Source organism: Cornus florida, unplaced genomic scaffold, assembly GCF_030987335.1.
Source record: "Cornus florida cultivar Cherokee Brave unplaced genomic scaffold, ASM3098733v1 CherokeeBrave_3.0.0_Hap2_Chr09, whole genome shotgun sequence".
NCBI classification, from domain to species: Eukaryota; Viridiplantae; Streptophyta; class Magnoliopsida; order Cornales; family Cornaceae; genus Cornus; species Cornus florida.
Genome location: NW_026775579.1, coordinates 85824214 through 85846442, shown reverse-complemented (window position 1 = coordinate 85846442; position 22229 = coordinate 85824214). Strand labels below are relative to the sequence as shown.

At 35.4% G+C, this 22229-nt stretch overlaps 3 protein-coding genes and 1 pseudogene across 4 annotated transcripts; 2 read left to right on the top strand and 2 right to left on the bottom strand.

Annotated features, from left to right (window-relative positions):
• The first annotated feature begins 668 nt into the window (after positions 1 to 668).
• LOC132274854 (transcription factor FAMA-like) lies at positions 669 to 3521 on the top strand. 2 transcript variants are annotated; one of them, XM_059776198.1, is made up of 4 exons: positions 669 to 1128; positions 1229 to 1876; positions 2216 to 2653; positions 3245 to 3521. In XM_059776198.1, exons 1-4 carry the CDS (start codon positions 1105 to 1107, stop codon positions 3284 to 3286), a joined length of 1152 nt encoding a protein of 383 aa, XP_059632181.1. In that variant the 5' UTR covers positions 669 to 1104; the 3' UTR covers positions 3287 to 3521. The 2 variants fall into 2 exon arrangements, with proteins under 2 accessions (XP_059632181.1, XP_059632180.1); XM_059776197.1 differs by having other exon boundaries at positions 3250 to 3520.
• A 4207-nt stretch (positions 3522 to 7728) lies between these two features.
• Positions 7729 to 10487, top strand: LOC132274853 (large ribosomal subunit protein uL13w-like). The gene is made up of 4 exons (XM_059776195.1): positions 7729 to 8115; positions 9247 to 9363; positions 9469 to 9556; positions 10191 to 10487. The coding sequence occupies exons 1-4, from the start codon at positions 7844 to 7846 to the stop codon at positions 10332 to 10334; spliced, it is 621 nt and encodes a 206-aa protein (XP_059632178.1). The 5' UTR covers positions 7729 to 7843; the 3' UTR covers positions 10335 to 10487.
• A 1343-nt stretch (positions 10488 to 11830) lies between these two features.
• Positions 11831 to 19086, bottom strand: LOC132274852 (uncharacterized; annotated as a pseudogene).
• A 1553-nt stretch (positions 19087 to 20639) lies between these two features.
• On the bottom strand, positions 20640 to 21966 carry LOC132273057 (polyadenylation and cleavage factor homolog 4-like). Its single transcript, XM_059774089.1, has one exon. The coding sequence runs from the start codon at positions 21964 to 21966 to the stop codon at positions 20644 to 20646; it is 1323 nt and encodes a 440-aa protein (XP_059630072.1). The 3' UTR covers positions 20640 to 20643.
• Between the last annotated feature and the right edge of the window lie 263 nt (positions 21967 to 22229).

The following is a 22229-nucleotide window of genomic DNA, read 5'->3' as shown; positions in this document are numbered from 1 at the left end:
ACCCCTTCGGACCATCGTAGAATAATTTTCCGATTGCACAGTGTCGGTTGATGAATTCTGCAATGTTTTAAGAGGCTTGATAAATATAGAACATTTGGAGTTTTGTGAACTCAAAAAATAATAATAATTTATTTTTACGAAATTGACATGAAATTTAATTACTTTATTTTTCTTATTAAATTTCAGTTTCATGACCAACAGATGTCTAAATTTCAGTTGCATGATAGAGCTGATGAATCAGAACCTTATTTTAATTATTTTAATTTTTATTTTATTTTAATAAGAACAGATTTGGACAAGTCTGGCTCTAGATCAATTATATACAATCTCATTTCTATAATGTATATTAATTAAAAGTTCGAATTGTCCGCGTTTAAATTTATAGTTGTCATGAAAAGAGGTGGTGGTAAAGTTAGGGATGAGCGGTGTTGGCTTGTGATTCACATTAATAAAAGGTGGTGAAAGTGAGGTGAAATTGTGATATGCAAATATTTAATCCACAGGCTCCTCTCTCTCTCTCTCTCTCTCTCTCTCTCTCTCTCTCTGCGCGCAGCAAGTGGCTGCTAATAAATTTATTTGAAGTCAAAACTAGGTATAACAAGCAACCCTGGCCCATTATTAGAGAGATATCACTTCTATATATATATATATATATATATATATATATATATATATGGTTGTAACCTATGCCTCTCAATCCATACATCAACACCCCCCACTTCATCTTCTTGTTTACTCTCTCGAAGGTGGTTGTTGCAATTTACACATGTTCATAGCTATTATATACATACGTTGAAGGGTTAACACAGTGCACGAGACTCTCCGTCTTACTTACTCTCCGTCTTACTTACTTTCGTTTACAGTGATGTTCTGGTTATATACATAGATACAATAATCCTAAGCCTAACTGTTTTTTCATATCTTGATGATTCAATAGAATCTTATGAGTTACTGCTTGTTAAATTTTTATGTTCATGTATGTGTGTGTGTGTGTGTTACTGTTTCAGGAGTTGGAGACTCGAGCAAGAAAATTTCACAAGGGATTTTCTATACATGAATTGAGCTCCATTAGGGTTTTTGGAAGAAGCCTTTGTGCATATTGTAATGGACAAAGGAGAGCATTTCTCGGTACGTATAAGCTAGAAACCTATCATTTTCTAATGTTTGTATGCTATTCAATTACATGATCACTATGTTGATCTATCTGAACCTGAATTTATTATTGCAGACCGCCTTGCCGGGAACATTTCCGGGACTGTGTTATACTTTGGATGATCACCATCATCATCAACATCTAACTACGCCACTAATTGGTGAAACATTCGGCGAAAACAGCCATCAAATGGTTGATTTCATGCTCGACAATCCTCAGCACCAACATGTATCTTCCGGTTTCTGCAGCATTGCAGATGTGATGCAATTCACGGATTTTGATCCAAAGTCGGCCTTAAATCAAACCAAACATGCTGAAGAAGAATCCGGGATCCTAAAGTTTCCGGTTTTGAATGATAAGTTACAGGAAGATGAGTCTCTTGTGGTGGCACAAACTGTTGGTTACAATGAAGGGAGGTTTAAAGGAAAAAGCTTGGATGGGAAGGCAAGAGTGGTGGAAGAAGAAGGTGAAAGAGAAGATGATGGAGAAGCTTGGGGGTCGGAGAATACTCCGGTGCAACTTCAGTTTCTTGGCGAAAACCTTCAGAAGGGACCCGTAAAAGAAGCAAAGAACAAAAGAAAGAGACCGCGAACTATCAAGACGAGTGAGGAAGTGGAGAGCCAGAGAATGACTCACATTGCAGTTGAAAGAAATCGAAGAAAGCAAATGAATGAGCATCTTCAAGTTTTGAGGTCTCTCATGCCTAGCTCATATGTCCAAAGGGTATGTAATAAAACCGTTCAATTATCTAAAAACAGTTTTTATGTAAGTGAAGATTGATGTGGGGTCAATCTCACGACTCACATCATTATATTAAACTCTACTCACATATATCATTTTAGAAAGACGTAAGAGTTTTAAAATAAATATAAAGACTAAATGTTCTTTTAACCCATAAAAGTTACAATTTTCTACAAAACTCTCAATCATGTAAGTTCTAAATATATAGTTTTTGAGAACAAAAGAGTGTTTTTAGAGCAATGCTAATGTGTGATTCTTCACACAAAAATATACACGTTTCGCCAAGTAACTGAAATTTGAATTGGTTTGTGAAAATTTAAGGGAGATCAAGCTTCTATTATTGGAGGAGCAATCGAGTTTGTGAGAGAACTAGAGCAACTCCTCCAATGCCTCGAGTCACAGAAGTGCCGGCGACTCTACGGTGACACTCCACGGCCTATGGGAGACCCTTCTCTTCCAATCCAACAGCTTCAATCACCTATCTTTCCTTCAATGCCTCTTCCAAATGATCATCACCAGCTCAAGCTGGTCGACTACGAACCGGGACTACTCCGAGAGGAAACAGCTGAGAGCAAGTCATGCTTGGCCGATGTTGAGGTGAAGCTGCTAGGGTTTGATGCCATGATCAAGATCATGTCGAGGAGAAGGCTAGGACAACTCATTAAGATCATAGCTGCGCTACAAGATCTGCAGCTTGATGTCCTTCATACCAACATAACCACAATTGAACAAACTGTTCTCTATTCTTTCAATATCAAGGTAAAAGCCTAGCTGAACAAACCCACCTCTCCAACGGGGAGGTAGGGTCTCAGTACGTGGAGGCCTGACTGTGTGAATTTGCTTAGCCTTCCAAAAAAAAATAATAATAAGTAAAAAATTATATATATATATATATATATATATAAAACATAGTTTCTTATATATTAAAATACATATATGCACCATACATATATCTCTATATATAACTTCTTATACATATTTGGAGGAAAAATGGTGTCTATCGGTTTAAGCAATTGTCCAACCGATGCAAACATATTTCAGCCATCACTTTTGTTATGATTTAGTTATGTATGTAGATAGTTGCACAAGTAATAATGTGATATATTTTTAATTAATTAAAGTGGCTTGCTGAATGATGGCTTTGAAAGAAAAATTAATGGAGAGAATCCATTTCGGTCTTACGTTTAAAAAAAAAAAATTCCATTTCGGTCAAGCTAGGTGTATAAATATATAAACACATTTTGTTTCAAATCTAGCATTGTGTGTATATATATATATAAATATAAATATTTATGTATCTAAAGTCTCTATCTTCTTATATATACTGAAATTATTATATATCTCTCTTAGTGTAGGTTTCTAGTGAAGCGAGATACACAGCTGAAGATATAGCGAGCTCGGTTCAACAGATATTCAGTTTTATCCATGCAAATAGCAGCATATGATGTAATCTAGTTGAAAAGAACTTCATGAATAATTTTTTTGGTCTATAAATTCTTCCATGAAATTTGGGTTCAGCCTCTTATTAGACATTTAATTTATGCCTATATAGAGACAGACACATACACAATCGAGTTTTGATTGAAATTTTCTTTTAATACTCTTACTCCATTTGATTTTTAAATATGAGCTGTGCCCCAATAACTTTAAGAAATATGTTTACAAACTATTCTCGTCGGGTCTTTGGAGGGAATGAGTGAGTATTAACTAAGAAAAAAAAACTTTAATCTTGTCAGATGCGTCCCGATCTTGTCTTTATGTATTAAACAATATCTTTCAAAATCATGTCCACAGCATCCATCGATCTCAAATTACCAATCATTTAAAAATGTAAATATGTCCTATACTGTGTTCCTAATTGCAATGTATGTCGGTCTCAAAAAACAAATTAAAATGTAGATACTTTTTAGATGTGATGGGAGTCCATGTCCTAAAAATGTAGGACGCCGCCGCCATGGCAACTCCAGCTGGACCGGCTGGCCGTTAATCATCTCCAATATATGGTCAATGTTTTGGGCTGCCTCTTTAGCTTCAAATTGGTCAATCTCTCTATCTATAACTTCAAGTTTACAACATATAACACAGTTTTAATTGGATGATATCTCCATCTTTTAAATAAGAGGTTAAGAGTACGAATTTCATTTTGTATTAAATACGTGCCAATCTTCCCTGTAAAAAGAAGAAAAAATGGTAACCTAATTTTTTTTAGGTATTTTGTCACCACCTTTCTTTTAAGATTCACTATTTGGTGCATTGAGAAAGAGGGAAACATTTTCTAAAAATTTGTGTGTTGTACCCTTTTCTTAGACCATTCCATGTATTGGTCAAAATTGAGTATATATCTCAAGTTTGAGACATAAAATTTAGGTCAATTCCACTTTATTTATCCCTTCTAACACCCTCAATCTATTATCCTTTTTCAACTACTTTCTCTATCTGTGAATTAAAATACTAATTGCTCTTCCAATTTATATTTATTTTTTTAAAATTAATTACCTTCGATCAAAATCCAATTTGTTTTGGGTTCGTTCTGGGTTTGGTTTTTTTGGTCGTTTTGGGCTTGGCCCAGTTTGTAATTACCCTTGGGCTTTCCGGATCATTTTTTTTTTTTTTTTTTTTTTTTTTTTTTCCCGTATAGTTTGCTATTTTATGATAGAGGTGACAATTCATATTCGCGGGTCGTAATCGTGTCATGTCGATTTAAGGATATTCTACTAAACAGTTCAACTCAAACACGACCTGTTTAATAATTGTATCAGGAACCCTCAATACTAACCCGATCTGTTTATTAAACGAGTTTTTAATAATCGTATCAGGAACCCTCAATACTAACCCGTTTAATGATTTGTTTAATAAAATCATATATTTTATTATTTAAATTATTAATAATACTCTATCAAACATTAAATTATATAAAAATATAAATTTCAATCCAACAAAATTACTAAATAATCTTTAATCTACAAAAGAATAAATTATAAGATACAAGTTTAGATAGTTATTTTGGAACTTGAATAAAAATTTGTTTATAACACGTATAGTTAAACGGGTTACACGAGTTAAACTCCTCAACCCAAACACGACACGATTAATTAAACGGGTTAATCGTGTCGATTGATTTACGATCCAAACCCGTTAAAGGTCAACCTAAACACATTTAACTCGTGTCGTGTTCGCGAGTTTTGCCAAACTTTGTCACCCCTATTTTATGACATATTGATTTACCCAAAAAAAAAAAAAAAAATCCAATCATGCATTGTAACAAAATGTAATACATGTGTGTGTGAAGAATAATACTATCTCCATAGTTCCAATGCATTACTGATCAAGGAGAAAAAGAAAAAAAAAAAAAAAGTGTAGAATTTTCTATCACTAGACACCTAGCAAATTTCATGATCGATAAAAACATAAAATAAAATAAGCAACGCTATGTGTTGGTTGGCAATAACTCAAATGAAATTTCTATTTTTTGTTTGGTTGTCTGAGTTTGACGATCATGAGGGGGAGGATTAAGAAGATGAGATTGAGCTACCACTGAGTTACAACTCACTCGGTAACTTGTCCGGACACAATATGCCAAGCCCAGATGGAGCTAATGCGCCTCCATATGAAGCAGCGCCGAGGAAACCCACAAGGGGTGCCCAAAGAACCACGCCATCGGACTTGGCGGCCACGGCCGTTTACGGTTGTGGAGAGTTCATGCCGGCCGGCCCAGAAGGCACAACGTCAGAGCTCAACCAACGCTGTTGATAGTGATGGTTGGTGGTCCACTTCCTCCACAACAGAGCTCCACCCAATTCCAAGTCCATTTAAGGCGTCAAGACCTCAAACGTTGCCGTTAACTCCACCCCCCAATCTCTGATTCGGCGTCTTCCTTCCCACCAAACCACCATTGTCTGGTGACCTCTTGTCCGTGATTGTCTTCTTCCATGGTAGTGGATTCACCTACTTTGTCGTCACTGTCTTCTTACTGGGGACTGTGAATATCCACCAGCACCCCATCACCGCCGACTATCGCCAATTTATTAGTTCGGCAAAAGAGACTAACGTCATCGTTGCAATGCCCAACCGTCATTGCCTCTATGACTAACCAATATTGTCACCGTCGTAATATGGGTTGCGATTATTACAAATATATACCTGCAATTGTTACATGCATATATATATATATATATATATATATAGATATATATATATATATATATATATAGATATACACACATTTGAGGGGCATGATGGTCATTTAAGTAACCTGAATATTTTAACAGTTATTTTCGAAATATATTTGAGAGTAATATTTGGTCAAATTTAAAGAGGTTGTTAGTAAAATTAATCCTTAAAAAAAAAAAAAAACAAAGGTGTTGCGCAAACATATAAAAGTGAAATAAAGCCTCCCTACGTATTAGAAATTTGCCTTGGGAGGGGGGGTGCAAAATAGATGGAAAATTTTTGAAACAATTTTGGTGAATAGGTGCAAAACAAAATTGGGATACTTAAATTATTTGTTTTTTTGTCATAATTATGTACAAATATTGAGACTCAAAACTAACTCTTGAAAAAAAGATTGCATAAAGATTATATGGTAAAAATTTATACTAAAATTCATTTATAATAAATCACACAAATCAATGAAAGTTTTACCCTATTTCTTTTTACCAAATTAAACGTACTTTTAACTTTGATCGTATGATTATATTTTATAATATTTTGAACTAATTTTTTAACAGAGAGATCACTTTAATATTAGTAATGTGATATTAGAGTTCATGAGAAGTATTATGAGGGAGATCTCGTAGTAACATTACTTAGAGAATAAAATTATCATTTCCATAAAAATAAAAAAAAATCCTCAAAAAAAAATAATAATTTTTTTTTATTTAGAATTTTTTTTGAACTTACAATAATATCCCTTTTACAAATTTCATACTTATTCAAACTATAAAATAATAATTTTTCAGAATTTTATACAATGCAATTTATTTTCCTTGTATACTTATGTATTTACTTTCACTTTATACTAATTACTTTTTATTCGACTAATATACTTTTAAGAAAAAGAAGAAGGGTAAATTGAACTCACACCCTCCCATGTTTGGATAAAAGTCAAATAGTTACAACTTAAGCGCTTATTGGACAATGACACCTCAAACTTGGTAAATTGAGCAATGACATCCCAAATCAAGAAAAAAAAGTATACTATTACTCTTTCACTAATGAATTAACTTATTTAAATTATAAATTTACTATTTCAACCATCTCAAAGCATTTTAATGAACACCATTAAAATGTGAGTGTGTGAATATTTATCTAATTATTAAAAATTAATAATTATTAAAAATATGATGGCACGCTTACTTTTTGAATTAATAATAATAATAATAATAAAGCATGAGTGTGTTTTATAAAGTTAATTATTTTATTTTTTATTAAAAAGAAAAATATATATATTCAAGGGGAGCATAGTGTTATTAGCATTTGTGGCCACATTAATTATTAATCTTAGGATTGCAATCAATAATTGGACTGATTAATTTTTTACTAATTGGACTTGATTACAAGTTAAACCTAATTAGGGAAGCAGATCAAGTTCGTAAAATCAAATGGATCAAAATTATTGAATTATTGATAATAAATTTGAGAAGCTAAAAATAGTAAATTTATAATTTAAATAAATCCATTAATAAGTAAAAAGGAAATATAATACCATTAGTATATTACCTTGATTTGGAGTGTCATTGTTTAATTTAAAAGCACCTAAGTTGTAATTATAGGTTTCCGAGGGTGTGAGTTCAATTTATCAAAAAAAAAAAAAAAAATGTTTTACCCCACAACACATACCTAAAAAACCCTAGCTTCGCTTCATCTGTCTTCCATTTGCTCCAAAGCGACGGCTGCAGCGACATTATCCCACTTCGTAGAGAGAGAGTAGGGTAGACAGGGAAAGTAGAAATGGTTTCGGGGTCAGGGATCTGCGCTCGGAGGGTGGTTGTGGACGCGCGCCACCACATGCTGGGGAGGCTGGCGTCCATACTGGCGAAGGAGCTGCTGAACGGGCAGAAAGTGGTGGTGGTGCGGTGCGAGGAGATATGCCTCTCCGGTGGTCTCGTGAGGCAGAAGATGAAGTACCTGAGGTTCCTTCGCAAGCGCATGAACACCAAGCCCTCTCACGGACCCATCCACTTCCGAGCCCCCTCTAAGATCCTATGGCGCACCATCCGTGGGTATATACTCATAATCGATCATATCACTGATAACATTTTGTATTTATTTATATATGCAGCTAGCCAAATACTCGTTTGTTGTTATGATCTATACAGATACATAGAGAGATATTTGCTCATCATGTGGGTGTACTGTATAGTTTCGTGTGTATGTATAGATAATCGGATACCCATTTTTTGCATTTGTTTATAATTATGTTATTTTGATGATTGATTTTGTTTGATCTGTTGGAATTATTTTTGTTGGTGCTTGAAAAATGGCATTTTGGTGTTTTTAGCATTTGTTAATTGGGATGGCTCAGTTTGCTGGTACACTGAGAACCCTGAAAAAGCGATTTTTTTATTGCACTGAATAGAGAATTAGGGTTTTTTTTGTGCTACATTTGTATAAAAATTTCACGGAGTGTTGAAATCTTAAGAACCATATAATTAGGGTTCCTGGTAGGAATAAGGATTTTGGTTGATTTTATTAGAACCCTGAAAAAACGTTTATTTTTGCACTGACTAGAGAATCAGGGTCTTTTTGTGCTACATTTTAGTACATTTGTATAAAAATTGCACAGAGTGTTCATATAATTAGGGTTCCTGGTAGGAATAAGGTCCCCCTTGAGTTTTTTAAATCAGAAAACAAGGATTTTGGTTGATTTTATTGTTCGATGTAAATTAGAATAAAACCATAGGAACCTTTCTATCTCTTTGATACCGAAAATTGGGGATTTTAATTTTGTCACTGGAAAAGTGATTTTTTGTTGATTCTTGCTATTTGAAACTCAATAGTTCTGTAGTTTTGATCGCATAATTTGGCGTTCGTCTAAAGAATAATTCCCCCATTAAGCCTTTATAGTCAGTAAAACCTGGCCTCATGTTTCCTTCATTGGGTAAACGATTTGTTTAATCTCGTAACATGTTGAGATGTGTGCTTATGTTTTTTTATAGAAAGTAGGATTTTAATTGGTTTTTATTTTGAATTTGTCTTGTCTTCTGAAAAGATTTTAAACTCAGAGGAACTTCTTGTACAGTAGTAAAAGATAGAGTCAGTGGACATTTCCAAATGTTATTTGTTATTGATTTGTACGTCTACTTGAAACACTAATAGTACCTGCTTGTTCTTATTTGGTAACTGATTTGCAGGATGATTCCCCACAAGACTAAGCGTGGAGCAGCTGCGCTTGATCGTCTGAAGGTCTATGAGGGGATCCCACCACCATATGACAAGATGAAGAGGATGGTCATCCCTGATGCGCTCAAGTGAGTCGTGTGCTCGAGTATATGTAGTACATTCATAAGATGTGATTGAGTCTTTTTTTTGGTCATAAAAATTTCTTTTAATGTATGGGTTCTATAAAAAATCAGGGTTTTGAGGCTTCAAGCAGGACACAAGTACTGCTTGTTGGGCAGGCTCTCTTCAGAGGTTGGATGGAACTACTACGATACTATCAGGGTGAGATTTTGTTACCTACTTATTTTTTTCATGGTACTGCTGGATTCCCTCTCATTCTAATGCATGTTGTCACATTGAATAAAGCGAAAAACATAGAAACCCAAAATAATGACCACCCAATATCTCGGGAATTTCTCCTTTTGAACGATTGATTGGGTTTGAAACTGATGACTATACCATTTCCATCTTACAACTATAGTTTTATGTTCATTTCCATCTGACGGCAATTACATATCTGCTTGATTTTTTCTTTCTTCATCGTGTTAATGTACATAATTCATAATTGATCACTGCCACCAACCACCAAACAAATATCTAGACCTAGTTTTAACTGCTCGGTCAAATAAACATGTTTTCCTGCCAACATTTTGCTATAGGAATTTAACTAACCCGTTGATGTGATCTTTGTTCTATATATTAATATGAATATAGTATTCCATGTTGCTTTGGTTTATTTGTGTACATAATACCCCTTGCATCTTTGATGATAAATCTTTTTCCCCTAGTTTTGCTTGGACCTAGATTAAGCTTTGAGTTTACAAAATTGTCACTCTTCCATGCTGCTGTTCTTTTGTAATCAATATAGTTATATGCAAGTGTTGGCTGATTTCCCTGTCACTGTTCTTCACTGTAGGAGCTTGAGAAGAAGCGGAAAGAGAGGTCTCAGGTGATGTATGAGAGGAAGAAGCAGTTGAAGAAATTGAGGGTCAAAGCCGAAAAAGCTGCCGAGGAGAAGCTTGGTTCCCAACTAGACATTATTGCTCCCATCAAATATTAAAATATAGACGTTAGATTTCTTGAATGACATTTTTTTGGGAAATTTTGTTCAAGTTAAAACTTTGTTTTGATTTGAATTTCATGTTATTTGTCGTTTTTCCTGTGGCAATATTTGAGGAGACTTCTTGCTATATGATTGTGATTTTTGCTTCAAGTCATATTATCTTATGCTCTCTTTACTTTTCTCCAATTCAGACTTCTTCTGTTAATATGTAGCTGCCAGCATTTTTCAGTCTAATTTCATTCTGTGATCCTCTACCAAAGCTACGAGCTGCTAGTTTTTCAGTGGATGCATTGAGGAGCGCTTGTGATTTAGAACACTGTTGAACCATTTTGTTAACTAATCAGCTTGTTCCATTGCTTTGTGTTTGGAGTCTGGTATGCTTGACCTGGGATGTGTCCTTTGAAATTGAATGATCCCATTTACAAATTGGAAAATGCTTTCCAAAAGAAAGTCTAGTGACTTGTTGATATTGATGAGTTGCAGCTTTTACTTATTTATATTTTAGCTTGATGAGTAGCATTATTGTTAAAAAATCATTATAATATATTTTTTGTAAGAATAATGATAGGGGACCGAAAAGAAATTTCTAAATTAACATCGAATTTAATGTGGTTGGCCACATCAATTTTTATTGTTCATATTATGACTTCTTTTTCTCATTTTTATCCTTTTATTTATTACATACCCTTCATTCTCTCTCTTAAATTTATCATTCTCAAAATAATCTCTCCTCTGTCGTCTATTGTCATCATATATCTTACAATTGTAAATCTTTCATCTCCTTATTCTTTTTCTCTTGTTTTGTTTTTTTGAAGATGACCAAGTTAATTAGCCCCCGTGACAGATGAATAGACCAATTTTAGAGATTTGGGTTTATGTGTGGAAGAGATATGATGATCGTTATGGGTCAAGATGGTGGCCATGGTAGAGTAGGAACAAATTTGAAGGTATTTGAGATATTAAACAAATGGATGGTGCCAATGATAGGAAGAACAAAGAGATGGAGAAGATAAAAATTCTTATCAATCTGAGTGAGAATTTCACAGAGGAAAGAGATGCGTTAATTTTTAGAGGGAGGGAAAAAAAAAGATTGCACAGAACTATGAAAGAATTCAGAACCCAAATCCGAGAAAGAGAAAATGAATAGAGTTTGAGAAAGAGAAGTGAAGGCAATAGAAACTTAGAGAGAGAGAGAGAGAGAGAGAGAGAGTAAAGAATTATTAAAAATATACATGTCAGATTTTGAAAATTGTTCAGTGGACGAAAACAAATCAGATTTGGTCTCCCCATCATTATTCTGTTTGTAATAGGGATCACTTAAATAAAGCGGGCCTCTTTACATTTCGTGTTTAACAGATAATGATGTTGCACCGTTCTGAAGATGTGGGCCCCATACTTACCACCAAATTCACACCCAGCAACCTAAGGCCCAATCTTGCTTATTGTGTTTGAGATCTTTTCATTTGAACGTGGAGTGGTGGTCTCTGAGTAAATTTTTTATTTTTTGTTTTTTTATTTTTATTTTTTTTTGGTCAATTTAGGTCCCTAATACCATTTATCCCCAAAAAAAAAAAAAATAAATAAATAATTCTCATAACTTATCATTAGTGTTTGGATAATCTGATTTTTCTGATAACATATTTTCTTTCCACGGAATGTTTCCAAAATTCTGATTCACACCGTTTGTCTTGTGCTGCTTCATTTACTCTCCTTAAAGCACGTATTTGTGATCCTGTGAAATTGCACAATAACCACTGAAAACAAACTGAGTGCAACTGCTAAAAAAACACTTTTTTACATCTACTGTGATCCCCTCCTGTGTCACAGGAGGTCCTGTGCACAAAGAAGGGAAATCACTCCATGTAAATTAGAATTCACACTATTTATGGAAACCACAATTCACATAGAATTACCTATACCCTTTTACATGTTTACAAGACATCCTGTGATATGATCATCTGTGATATGATCATCTTCTCTGACAGGCAAAAAAGTACCAAATAACATATTCGTGATCCTGCGAAATTCCGCACTAAAACCTCTGAAAACAAACAGAGGGCAACGGCTAAAGGTTCTAAGCCCCAACCCCTCTTGCCATTTCATTTGAGTAACGGTCACCGTGCCCATTCCTTCAGTGTGCAATTATGAATGAATGGCTAGACTGAACTTTCGGATCGCTTCTGTGGCCACAACCCACAAAAGGATTCACGACATTCTCCTCTGGGAAGCTCACTAGAATTTCAGAGGTAGATTTCTGAGAATCCCTTCGATTTCTTCCTGCAACGCCTGAGCCAAAATCCAAACTGAGCTTCACTTAGAAAAGTTGAAAACACACCTTTAATTATTTATATACAACATTAAAAGTTTTTCACATTTTTTTTTTTTTTTTTTTTGGTGAGAAACATTATTTTTTCTCATTCAAGTTTTGTTTTGTCCTTACAAAAGCATACAACTCTTGCTTCTTTTTACATACCTTTTCAACAATAAAGATTAAAAATCACTAAGTTTATGCATTCTATCAAGCTAAAAAAGCTACTCACATTACATTGTTACAATAGGTCATTTTTCATTCTTTCTCATGCTTCTGCCGGAAAACCGAATTGATGCTAATAGTTTAGTCTCAAAAGCAAATCTTTCATACAATATACACTTGAGCAGCGAAAGCCAATAATGAACACTAAGACATGACCCAGCTGTGGTTTCTTTTGGAGATCAATACCACCAACTTGTTAATGCATGAATTGAACACAACAAAGGTGTATTTGTACAAGAGAATTCATCAAAATGATAATAATAAATAAAAAGACCTAATACAAATTCAAATGGAAAGACGACAACAAATAGCATTAAAAGATGAGCTTTATCTTCAAAAAACAAGATTAATCAGAGAAGATCCAAGTTTTGAGCAAAACTTATAACTTTTTTACAGTTAAAAAGTCCACAATCATTTATATATATATGTATGTATGTATATATTGTTACGCTTATGCTAAGGAGGTCATTGCTTGCATTATTGTTTTTATTTTTAGTTTCAAGTCAGTAGTCACTGCACGCCACAAGAGTTATATTCATCACTAATCTTAATCTGCTATTCAAGGATAGATGATAATCCCAGAAAGAAAGACAGAGATTTCTATCACTAAAACTAATGCTAAAATAATGATAAATCTTCACTGAATGGAACTTCACATACTCACTCTGCTTCTACCCTCATTCAAGACTTCCAAGCTCTGCTCTATAACCCATTATTGTTAATGTTTCTTAAAGCTCAATATATCAGAAGAGGTAATAGTTGAGAGCATCATTTGCATTGCCTAAAATGAATTCCATGGGCTCTCTGCTTGGTTTTTTGGCTACAATAAATAAAGAAGCATCGTGTTTCCCTTCAATTAAGAAATTTTCGACCATTCACTTTTGTTCAAATAAACTACTTCATTTTTACGTGTTTGCTATGTGGGAAGTTCTGAATCTAATCGCAATTTGGAAAAAAAGGGGTATAGAAACACTCAAGACGACTATTTTAAGAGAAACTTCTATATAATTATACTATTAGTTCGGTTCAAATAAGAAAAGTCCAATCTTTAACTAGGACACATGAGCATATGTGGTGCACTGCGGTGGTTAGGGATGGCAACGGGGGCGGGTTTGGGCGGGTGTACCCTCCCCCGCCCTCGCAACTGTTTAAAAACCCCGCCCCCGTCTCCGCCCAAAATCGCAAAAACGGGGGGATTTTTCACCCCATCCTTGTAACCGTTTAACATTTTTACCCCCGCGGGTATCCACCCCGCTCCGTTTAAGACCATAATTTATTTATTGTTGAAATAGATTTGCTCTTCTTTTTTTTCCCTCATCTTCATTTCTTCACCATTATAACTTTCCTTCTAATCAAATTCATTTTTTACTTTAATATTGTTATATAGGGTACTTAATATATATACTGGAAAATATATATACTAATGAAATAAGGGTACTTAAGTAATTTTCCTATCTAAACGGGGTGGGGTGGTGCGGGGCAACCTCCCCCCGCCCCCGCATCAAATCTACACGGGTTTTTATTACATCAAACCATCCCCGCCCAAATAAGCTAAACGGTCCCCCAAAACCGCCAAAACGGAGTAGGGCACGGCGGGGCGGGGCGGGGCGGGGCCGGTCAAATTGCCATCCCTAGCTGTGGTGATATCTAATCTTGGCTATTAGATGGGTGAAACTCCTAATTATGTAGTGCAAGCATATGCGTTGATCACCTAAAAACTTATGTGGGTGACACTACATACAGCAATATAAATAAATTGATCATCTGAAATCCACTTATGTTGCATTTAGAGGCACCGAATCGGTGCTCCCAAACATAGCACTAAACAATATACAATGTTAGGGGTAAATGGTGTCCTTGGACATGGAACTCTAAAAGGTCAAGTCTTTTTCAGCCTTCTCAACCACCAAAAAATACACAGCACTTGTTTTTTTCACATGCCTTTCAACAGTAAAGCTTAAAATCACCAATGTATGCATCCTATCAAGCTATGAAAACCAAGTTGAAGCTTATAGTTTAGTCCCTAAAGAAAATTTCCCAGACTCGTGACATACAGCATATTTGAGCAGCCAAAGCCAATCATGAAACACTAAGACATGAACTGTGGTTTCTTTTGGAGATCAATACTATCAACTTGTTAATGCATGAACTAAACAGATTTGCATGTTTAAAAGAGAATTCATCTGAAAAATAAAGCACACTGGCCAATACAAATTCAAATGGAAAGACGGCATCAACAGAGGATGACATTTATCTTCAATATTGTTAGAAAATAATTTGAATGATAAAATGCTACATTCACAACTAATAGCTCTTCTAAGAATATTAATAAGATAATATGAATTCTTAAATGATTATTAGTTGACAACTAGACAGACATTAAAGTTACTACCTTTCTACCACTAAACAAAATTAGCTATTCAAAAAAGTAAACATGTATTGGGACTTCTCGCTTGGCTGGAGCATTCAAAAGGGGAACACGTCCCTCAAAAGCTACACAAGGCCAAATAGGGCCTCTAAACCCTCAAAGAGTCCAAAAAATAAAAAATACCATCCATGGATTTAAATTTTCTCCCTAGGACCCAACAAAAAAGGGTGCAAATAATGGAGAACTTCAATGTCCCAGTAGGATTCTTTCCTTCGAAGGATCTCCTATTTCTCTCAAGCCAAAGACACCACCAGATGAACAAGGGCGTAACCTCCAAAATGACGAACTTGAGCCCCCACTGTACAACCTCTCCAAGCCTCTGGAAGACTTGGACATAACCCACTGAACCCCAAACAAGCCCAGCAACAAAACCCAACAATCCCAAGCCACTGGACAGCGCAAAAGAAGGTGATCCATTGTTTCCTCATCATTCTTACACATAAAACACCAGTTGACCACAATTTGTCTCCTCCGCTTAATGTTATCCTGAAGGATGGATGTCCATGCAATTGGTTATTCCCAATTGGGTTTTTCACATAAAAAATCCTTGTGTTCATCTCTTATGCTTTACTGCTTTAAATCTTATAATTACATGATTTATTAACATATAATGAATTGAATGTAATTAGTTATTTAGTAAATAGTTTTAATTTAAAATTTCAGGTACTTAAGTTTAAATTCCAAAAGTTGTTATAAACCATTAATCCAACGAACAAGACCTATTCACTCCTCTAGGTCTATCTCGCGGACCTTGCACGACTCTACATCGAAGCCTAAGGTATCTGTCCATACGATTTAGCAGAGCAGAATCCGCCCTGAGCGTGTAGTATTAGTACGTCAAACCAACATATTTAACCAAGGATTTTATGTTGCAACCATTATTATTATTTTTTTTATTTAAAAAAAGGATCCATATTAGGGAAGGGGCCTTGAATCAACCTTTTATAGGGAAATCCATGCCTAATAGCTTGTGAAAAAAAAATTCCATGGCTAATACACACCTAGAGACAAGTAGCTTTTGGGTTTCATAATAAACAGAAAAACATAATTAAAAGGAATGTTATTATGAATCCATAATGCTTACAAAAGTGTAAAAAATATGTGAATATAGATAACGATCTAATGACATCTGAGTCTGTGAAATTTTGAAATTTGATATTCTCACGCTCTCAGCCACAATACCACTCTCCTCTTGCTCCCGCTCAAAGTATTCCAGATTAGGACACCCTCTAGTTCTTGAAAAACATTTTTTACAACCTAGAACATCTGTGTGGATAAACTCATAGAGTTATGTTGACATTTCAGTGATTAACTGCAAAGAAGCTAATGCTTGTTGCATTTATCCTTTATTTACTATTTTATAAGCAGGAGAGATGGGTTAGGGGGTTGGGGGAAGGGGAAGGAAAGAAAGAAAGATATTAGCACATTTTTATTTACATGATAACTTTTTTGCATAATAATAATAATAATAAGGGTGTAACAGCTAATAAAGTCCCAGAAACCTTTCTGATCTGTTTACTACACTGTTTTTCTAATAAAAGGTTAATAAGTCCAGTGGAGCCTAGAAACTCACATCGTCGAGCAGAGCATATGCCTCCCAATCTTTAAGCCTAGTTCAAGCACTACCTTTTCTAATCCTAGCTAAGCATGAGCACTTGAATCAACTCGGCTCAGCTTGTTTATACATATACTCACCCTCTGTGACCTTTCAAAACAAGTAGAACTTAGCAACAAGGGCACTTTATACACGAGGGTACTTTGGTTCACACCTGATCATCCGTCCTAATGTTGCGATTAGAAGGAAAGTTTTAATGTCTTAGACAAAAATGCCGACCAGACTCTATCCAAAACTTACCTTCAGTTACCAGGAGAAAAGAGGTGCAGAATTTGTTACATCATTCATACTATAGTCAATTAATTAAAAAAATTGCATCTTTTAAGTCTTTACAGTCTCAAGGAAATGCCAAGTTCCCTACAATGTTACCTAGAGGGGTGGGGTGGGATGGGGTGGAGTTGGGGGGATGAACTTTAGGAAGTGCATTAACAGAACAAATCACAAGAAACAAGTTTTTTACAAATTAAAAATTATACTAGGTCCAAGATTATGTTACCCGTAAACATCTCTAGTACGCTCCACGTCTTGAGCATCGAGCTCTTCATATAAAGCATAGTTAATCCTGGAGTACAAATAAATTGAATTAATGTGCAACCATTAAACATGTAATTCTTCAAACAATCAACAGAATTTAAACCAAATCCTCTATTTCATGCAACACAAAAGACCACTAAAGACCAACCAGCTCCATATATCAAACCATGAGTCGTAATTAAGTGGATTCTTCCTAACCTCAGATTCATACTGAAACCTCTTCTTCCCAACAATTGCATCCTCTATTCCTTCCTTATCCAGTTATCCCCATACTGCTTTTTAGGGACTGTAATCCCTGGAAAATATTCCACTTACTATTTTGAATTATTGAAAATACAATATGAAAGAATAAGTTTATTTATTTATTTATTTTTCTTTCAATTTAGATTTCAGAAGACTGCAACCAAACAAGTTTATGTACGGAGTACAATATTGAAGACATGAAAAAATTTTCTTAAAAAACTAAACCAACAAAATAAACAATAAGGCTCATGATTGACATCAATATATAAAGTTGAATGAAAATCAATATATAAAGTAAAGAAGGACAAGAATGAGTTTTTATTATGAATAAAAAAATTCAGAACATTGTACAAAAAAATAAAACAAAATAGAAATTCAGAACACCATACAATAGTATGAAACCTAATATTGACTTTGCTTCTGAAATCTAATATGGATTCTTCCTAACCTCGTCATCTTCATACTAAAACCTCTTCTTCCCAACAATTGCATCATCTTTATGATCAAGCGCAAACTTATATATGCACCTTGCTCTCTCCGTTTCATTACACCGCTCTTCAAACTCCGCGAAAGCCACAAACAACTGCTGCGCCGCCTCGTGGTCATCAGCCAACTTATCTTCCACGGCCCTCTCGTAACAATTCCTCGCCTTCCCAATCTGTCCAATCTTCATCTCAAACTTGGCAAACCTAATCCAAGCACTGACTTCTGGACAGCATTGCACGAATCTCTCGAAAATAGCTCTGGCCCTCTCAATTTCATTGTAACGGAGTTCGAATTTGATATATGAGAGCCAACCCTTGCTGATCAGGCTCCCAACTCATCCACCTTTCCAAGGCTTGCCGAGCTCCGGCGACATTCCCGAGCATCTCCTCCATGTGTACGTATTTGTACCATAGCTGATCAACCCTAGGCAACAATGATACAGCCCTCTCCCAAACGTTTCGGGCGTGATTATTGAACTTGTTCCTCATCTCGACCTCGGCGTATTTCACCCAGAGCGTGTGGTCGCGGTAATCGACTTCTAGGGCTCGTTCCCAGACGGAGCGAGCCCTACCCAAGTCCTTCTGGGACTCTTCCCACCTGGCGTATTTGATCCAGCCGCCTACATTCCATCGTTGGCGGCGGATTAGGTCTTCGAACTCTTTGCGCTTCCGTAGGCGGTAGTCGGAAAGCTCTGTGAGGTCGGTGATTTTATGGCTGGCGAATCTCTGCCTCCTGGGCCTCCCGGAGGATTTGCTCGGCGGTGATTTGAATCCGTGCGGGCGTCTTGTTCTTATCCCTAGTACGTCGAGGTAGTTTCACCTCCGTCTCTTTCCTCGCGGCCACCATGGTTGTCTCAGAGAAACACGAGTTGGAGGAGGAGGCGGCGGCGGCAAAAATAGAATAACCCTAATTCCACAATGGAAGGTGGTATATATAGGACCTAACTTCTTTTTTTATTATTTTATTTATAATATGAATTCTAAGTTGTATAAGGAAACCTAATTAGGAAAGTAATTTTTTTTATTATTTTTATTTATAAATTATTGAATTGAAACTCGAATTTGAAACAAAATGATAGATTAACTTTTAAAATTTTAATGTTCAAATTCTTGATAAACAATAAATTACTTAAATTTAATTTATTACATATTTTTATTATAATAAGTTTTTAATGTAATTAAACAAAAATGGAAAAAAAAGTTATCAAAGTATGTTTTTTGTGTTAATTTTTTGGGGAGATGAAAATTATTTTTATTATTATACTATTTATTTTTATTTTAAAAATTGAAGGAAAGTTGTTTTTATTATTAGACCTAAATTATTTTGTAAGTAGTACGTAATTTATATTTACCATTAATTTTTATTTTTATGAATAGGAGAGTGGGAGTTATGTAAATTGTTTTATTTTTATTTTTATTTTATTTTTTAAAATTTTAGGAATAGAAGAAGAGTGGAGGATACTAAACTCTTATTAATATTTTATGAGGCAAACTCTTTATTTTTTGCCCTTTTTCTCTTCTCTCTCCTCCGTTTTCTTTATTTTTTAATTTTTTTGCTGTGATAACTTTCTTATTCTGTTTCTATCCCTTCTCCATTTTTTCTCTCTTTTCTCTCCTTTTCTCTCTCCGTCTGTTTTTTTTTTTGTTTTTGTGACTGTGACAACTCTCAAAGTAAGTCGTATAGTGATTTTGTCTTTAAAAAAATCAAAGAAATAAAAATTGTAATGAATGAGAACAAAAAATTAATATATTTAAATTTTTTTGGTATTCAACAATTAAAATAATTTGATAATTTGTGTTTAAATATATTTGGATAATTTGGTTTGAAGTGTGTTAACGAGCCCATTTAACACTCAACCCTTTTATGATCCATCATAAATTGGTTGATAACGAGTTATTAATTTATTATTGACTTGCACATTCATGATCGCCTAAAACGCCCAATTGTCACTCGGTAATTTAAATTCAATAAACCTGTATAACATTGTTTAATTTTTGAAAAATATTGTTTTCAAGAATTTATTATTTTTTTTTTGGGGAAAAGTAATGGGCATGGGAGTGTTGCGTTTCTCGAAAATTCTACCTCTAGTTACGATAATTTATAGTTACCATACAATACAAATTATACAACTCCTTTGACTCTTGGAATTCTCTGCCCGTTAATTTCCTTAAATTGGATAGATATATAGATCAACATTAGAGCACTATATGGTCCATTTTCAACCTTGGTTCATTTTCAGGTTTGATTGATTCCCAAATGTCAGACTTAAAACTGTTTTGTATGGCTTTTTTGTAGTTTTCAATCCAATTAATGTATAAGAATAAAAAATGGAGAATGATAAGGAATATTTGTAACGTTTTTGCTTAAGAAAATGTGCAATGGTACAACTATACATGTACATGATTAAAAGTATACCACTAATATCAAAAACAACTCAAAAATTCATCCAGGACCTACAAAAGCTGATCTAATTAGGGTAACTTCGCATGCGTTTCCGTTGACTACCCTCTTCAGTATATCCCCCTTCATCGCGTTCAGGGGGAACCGCACTAGACTCGGACCTGCATTTGGCGTGCACTATTGGACCTAACTCAGACCTATCCATGCCTGCCGTTGACCCATCGGCGGCATTCATGTAGACAGCCCCCTTATACATCCATTCCTCAGTCTCATCACTATAAAAATCATCAAAACGCTCTCTGCATAGCGCACAAACGTTCTGTTCCTCATCAGCAGGAACAGCCAATTCTTCATCATCCTTTTTTTCCTCAACATTCTCAGTGGGACGTAAAAACACAGGAATAGCATCACTCCCTAATGCCTCCGCACCACTAAGCCACAGGTCAATGCTTGGAAACCACTTACGAGAAGGCTTCTGCTTACGGTTCTTGGACATCCTCCGGTTCTTCGTCACATGCCAATCCATATGACTGCTGTGCTCCTCTTGGCTTCTGAACCGAAGCCCACACGTTTTGCATTGCCTTGGGAGATCAGCATATAAAGCGGTTACTGCAGACTCATGGCGCACCTTGAGAAGTTGAAGATTGAATACAAGTCCCACAGAATCCCGCACAGGAGCTTGCTTTGTCAATGAAATCAAACCTCGAGCCATGAGAGAATTAAAGAAACCTGAAAATGCATTCCCAGCAGGAGGGTTAGGAACAATTAGACCTGGTTTTTGTAGGATGGGTAGTATCATTTGTGATGAGGCAGGAGGGGGACCTGGAGGAAGAGGTGGGAAGGGTCCTTGCAAATGCATGGAGCTTTTTGGGATATCAAGGATTGGCATGGACGACGGATGAACGGCAGGAATTGGATTCAATAAGAAAGCATTTACAGCAGAACCATGCCCTTGCGTTGTGTGTCCATGATTCACAGGAGGAACCATTAAAGATGATGGCATTGAAACTCCGGCCGCCGGACCCAAATTTTGCTGAGATACACGTAAGTGAGGTTGTAAAGGAATAAGTTGCAGTGGGTGGTTTTTCATATTCAAAGGGATTGGTCCAGCCTGATCACTAGGAAACTGAGGCAACTGTCCTGAGCTCCTCATCACCTTGTTTTCAATATTATTCAACTGCTGCTCGGGAAACGCCATTTGGAAATTCCTTCTACTGCCTTTCATATTAAGCTGGTGTTGTGAAGTGTAAGGGAGATTCCCAGGAAAATTCCAGGCTTCTTGAGGATAATGAGAACCCAGCGTTTGTGTAGTTCCATCGTGGAATCCAGCAATCTTACTGATAGATCCACCGCCGGAACTTCTCAACACGACGATCTTTGAAGTCGACATAGTATTGTGTCTCTCAAAACAAAAAACCAAATCCCTAACCTGAGAGAGAGAGAGAGAGAGAGAGAGAGAGTAGTTTGTGTGATATATGAAGCGAAAGCTAAGATATATGAGGGATTGCAGGAGTAATGTGATATTTATAGCACTAGTGGAATTTATAATAACGGAATCCTAATACCATAAGGAAAGGAAACCTACTGGTATTAATTTAGGAAACTACTCCTCCTCTGTTTGTCTTAACATTGCCGAATTGGGTATTTCAATGG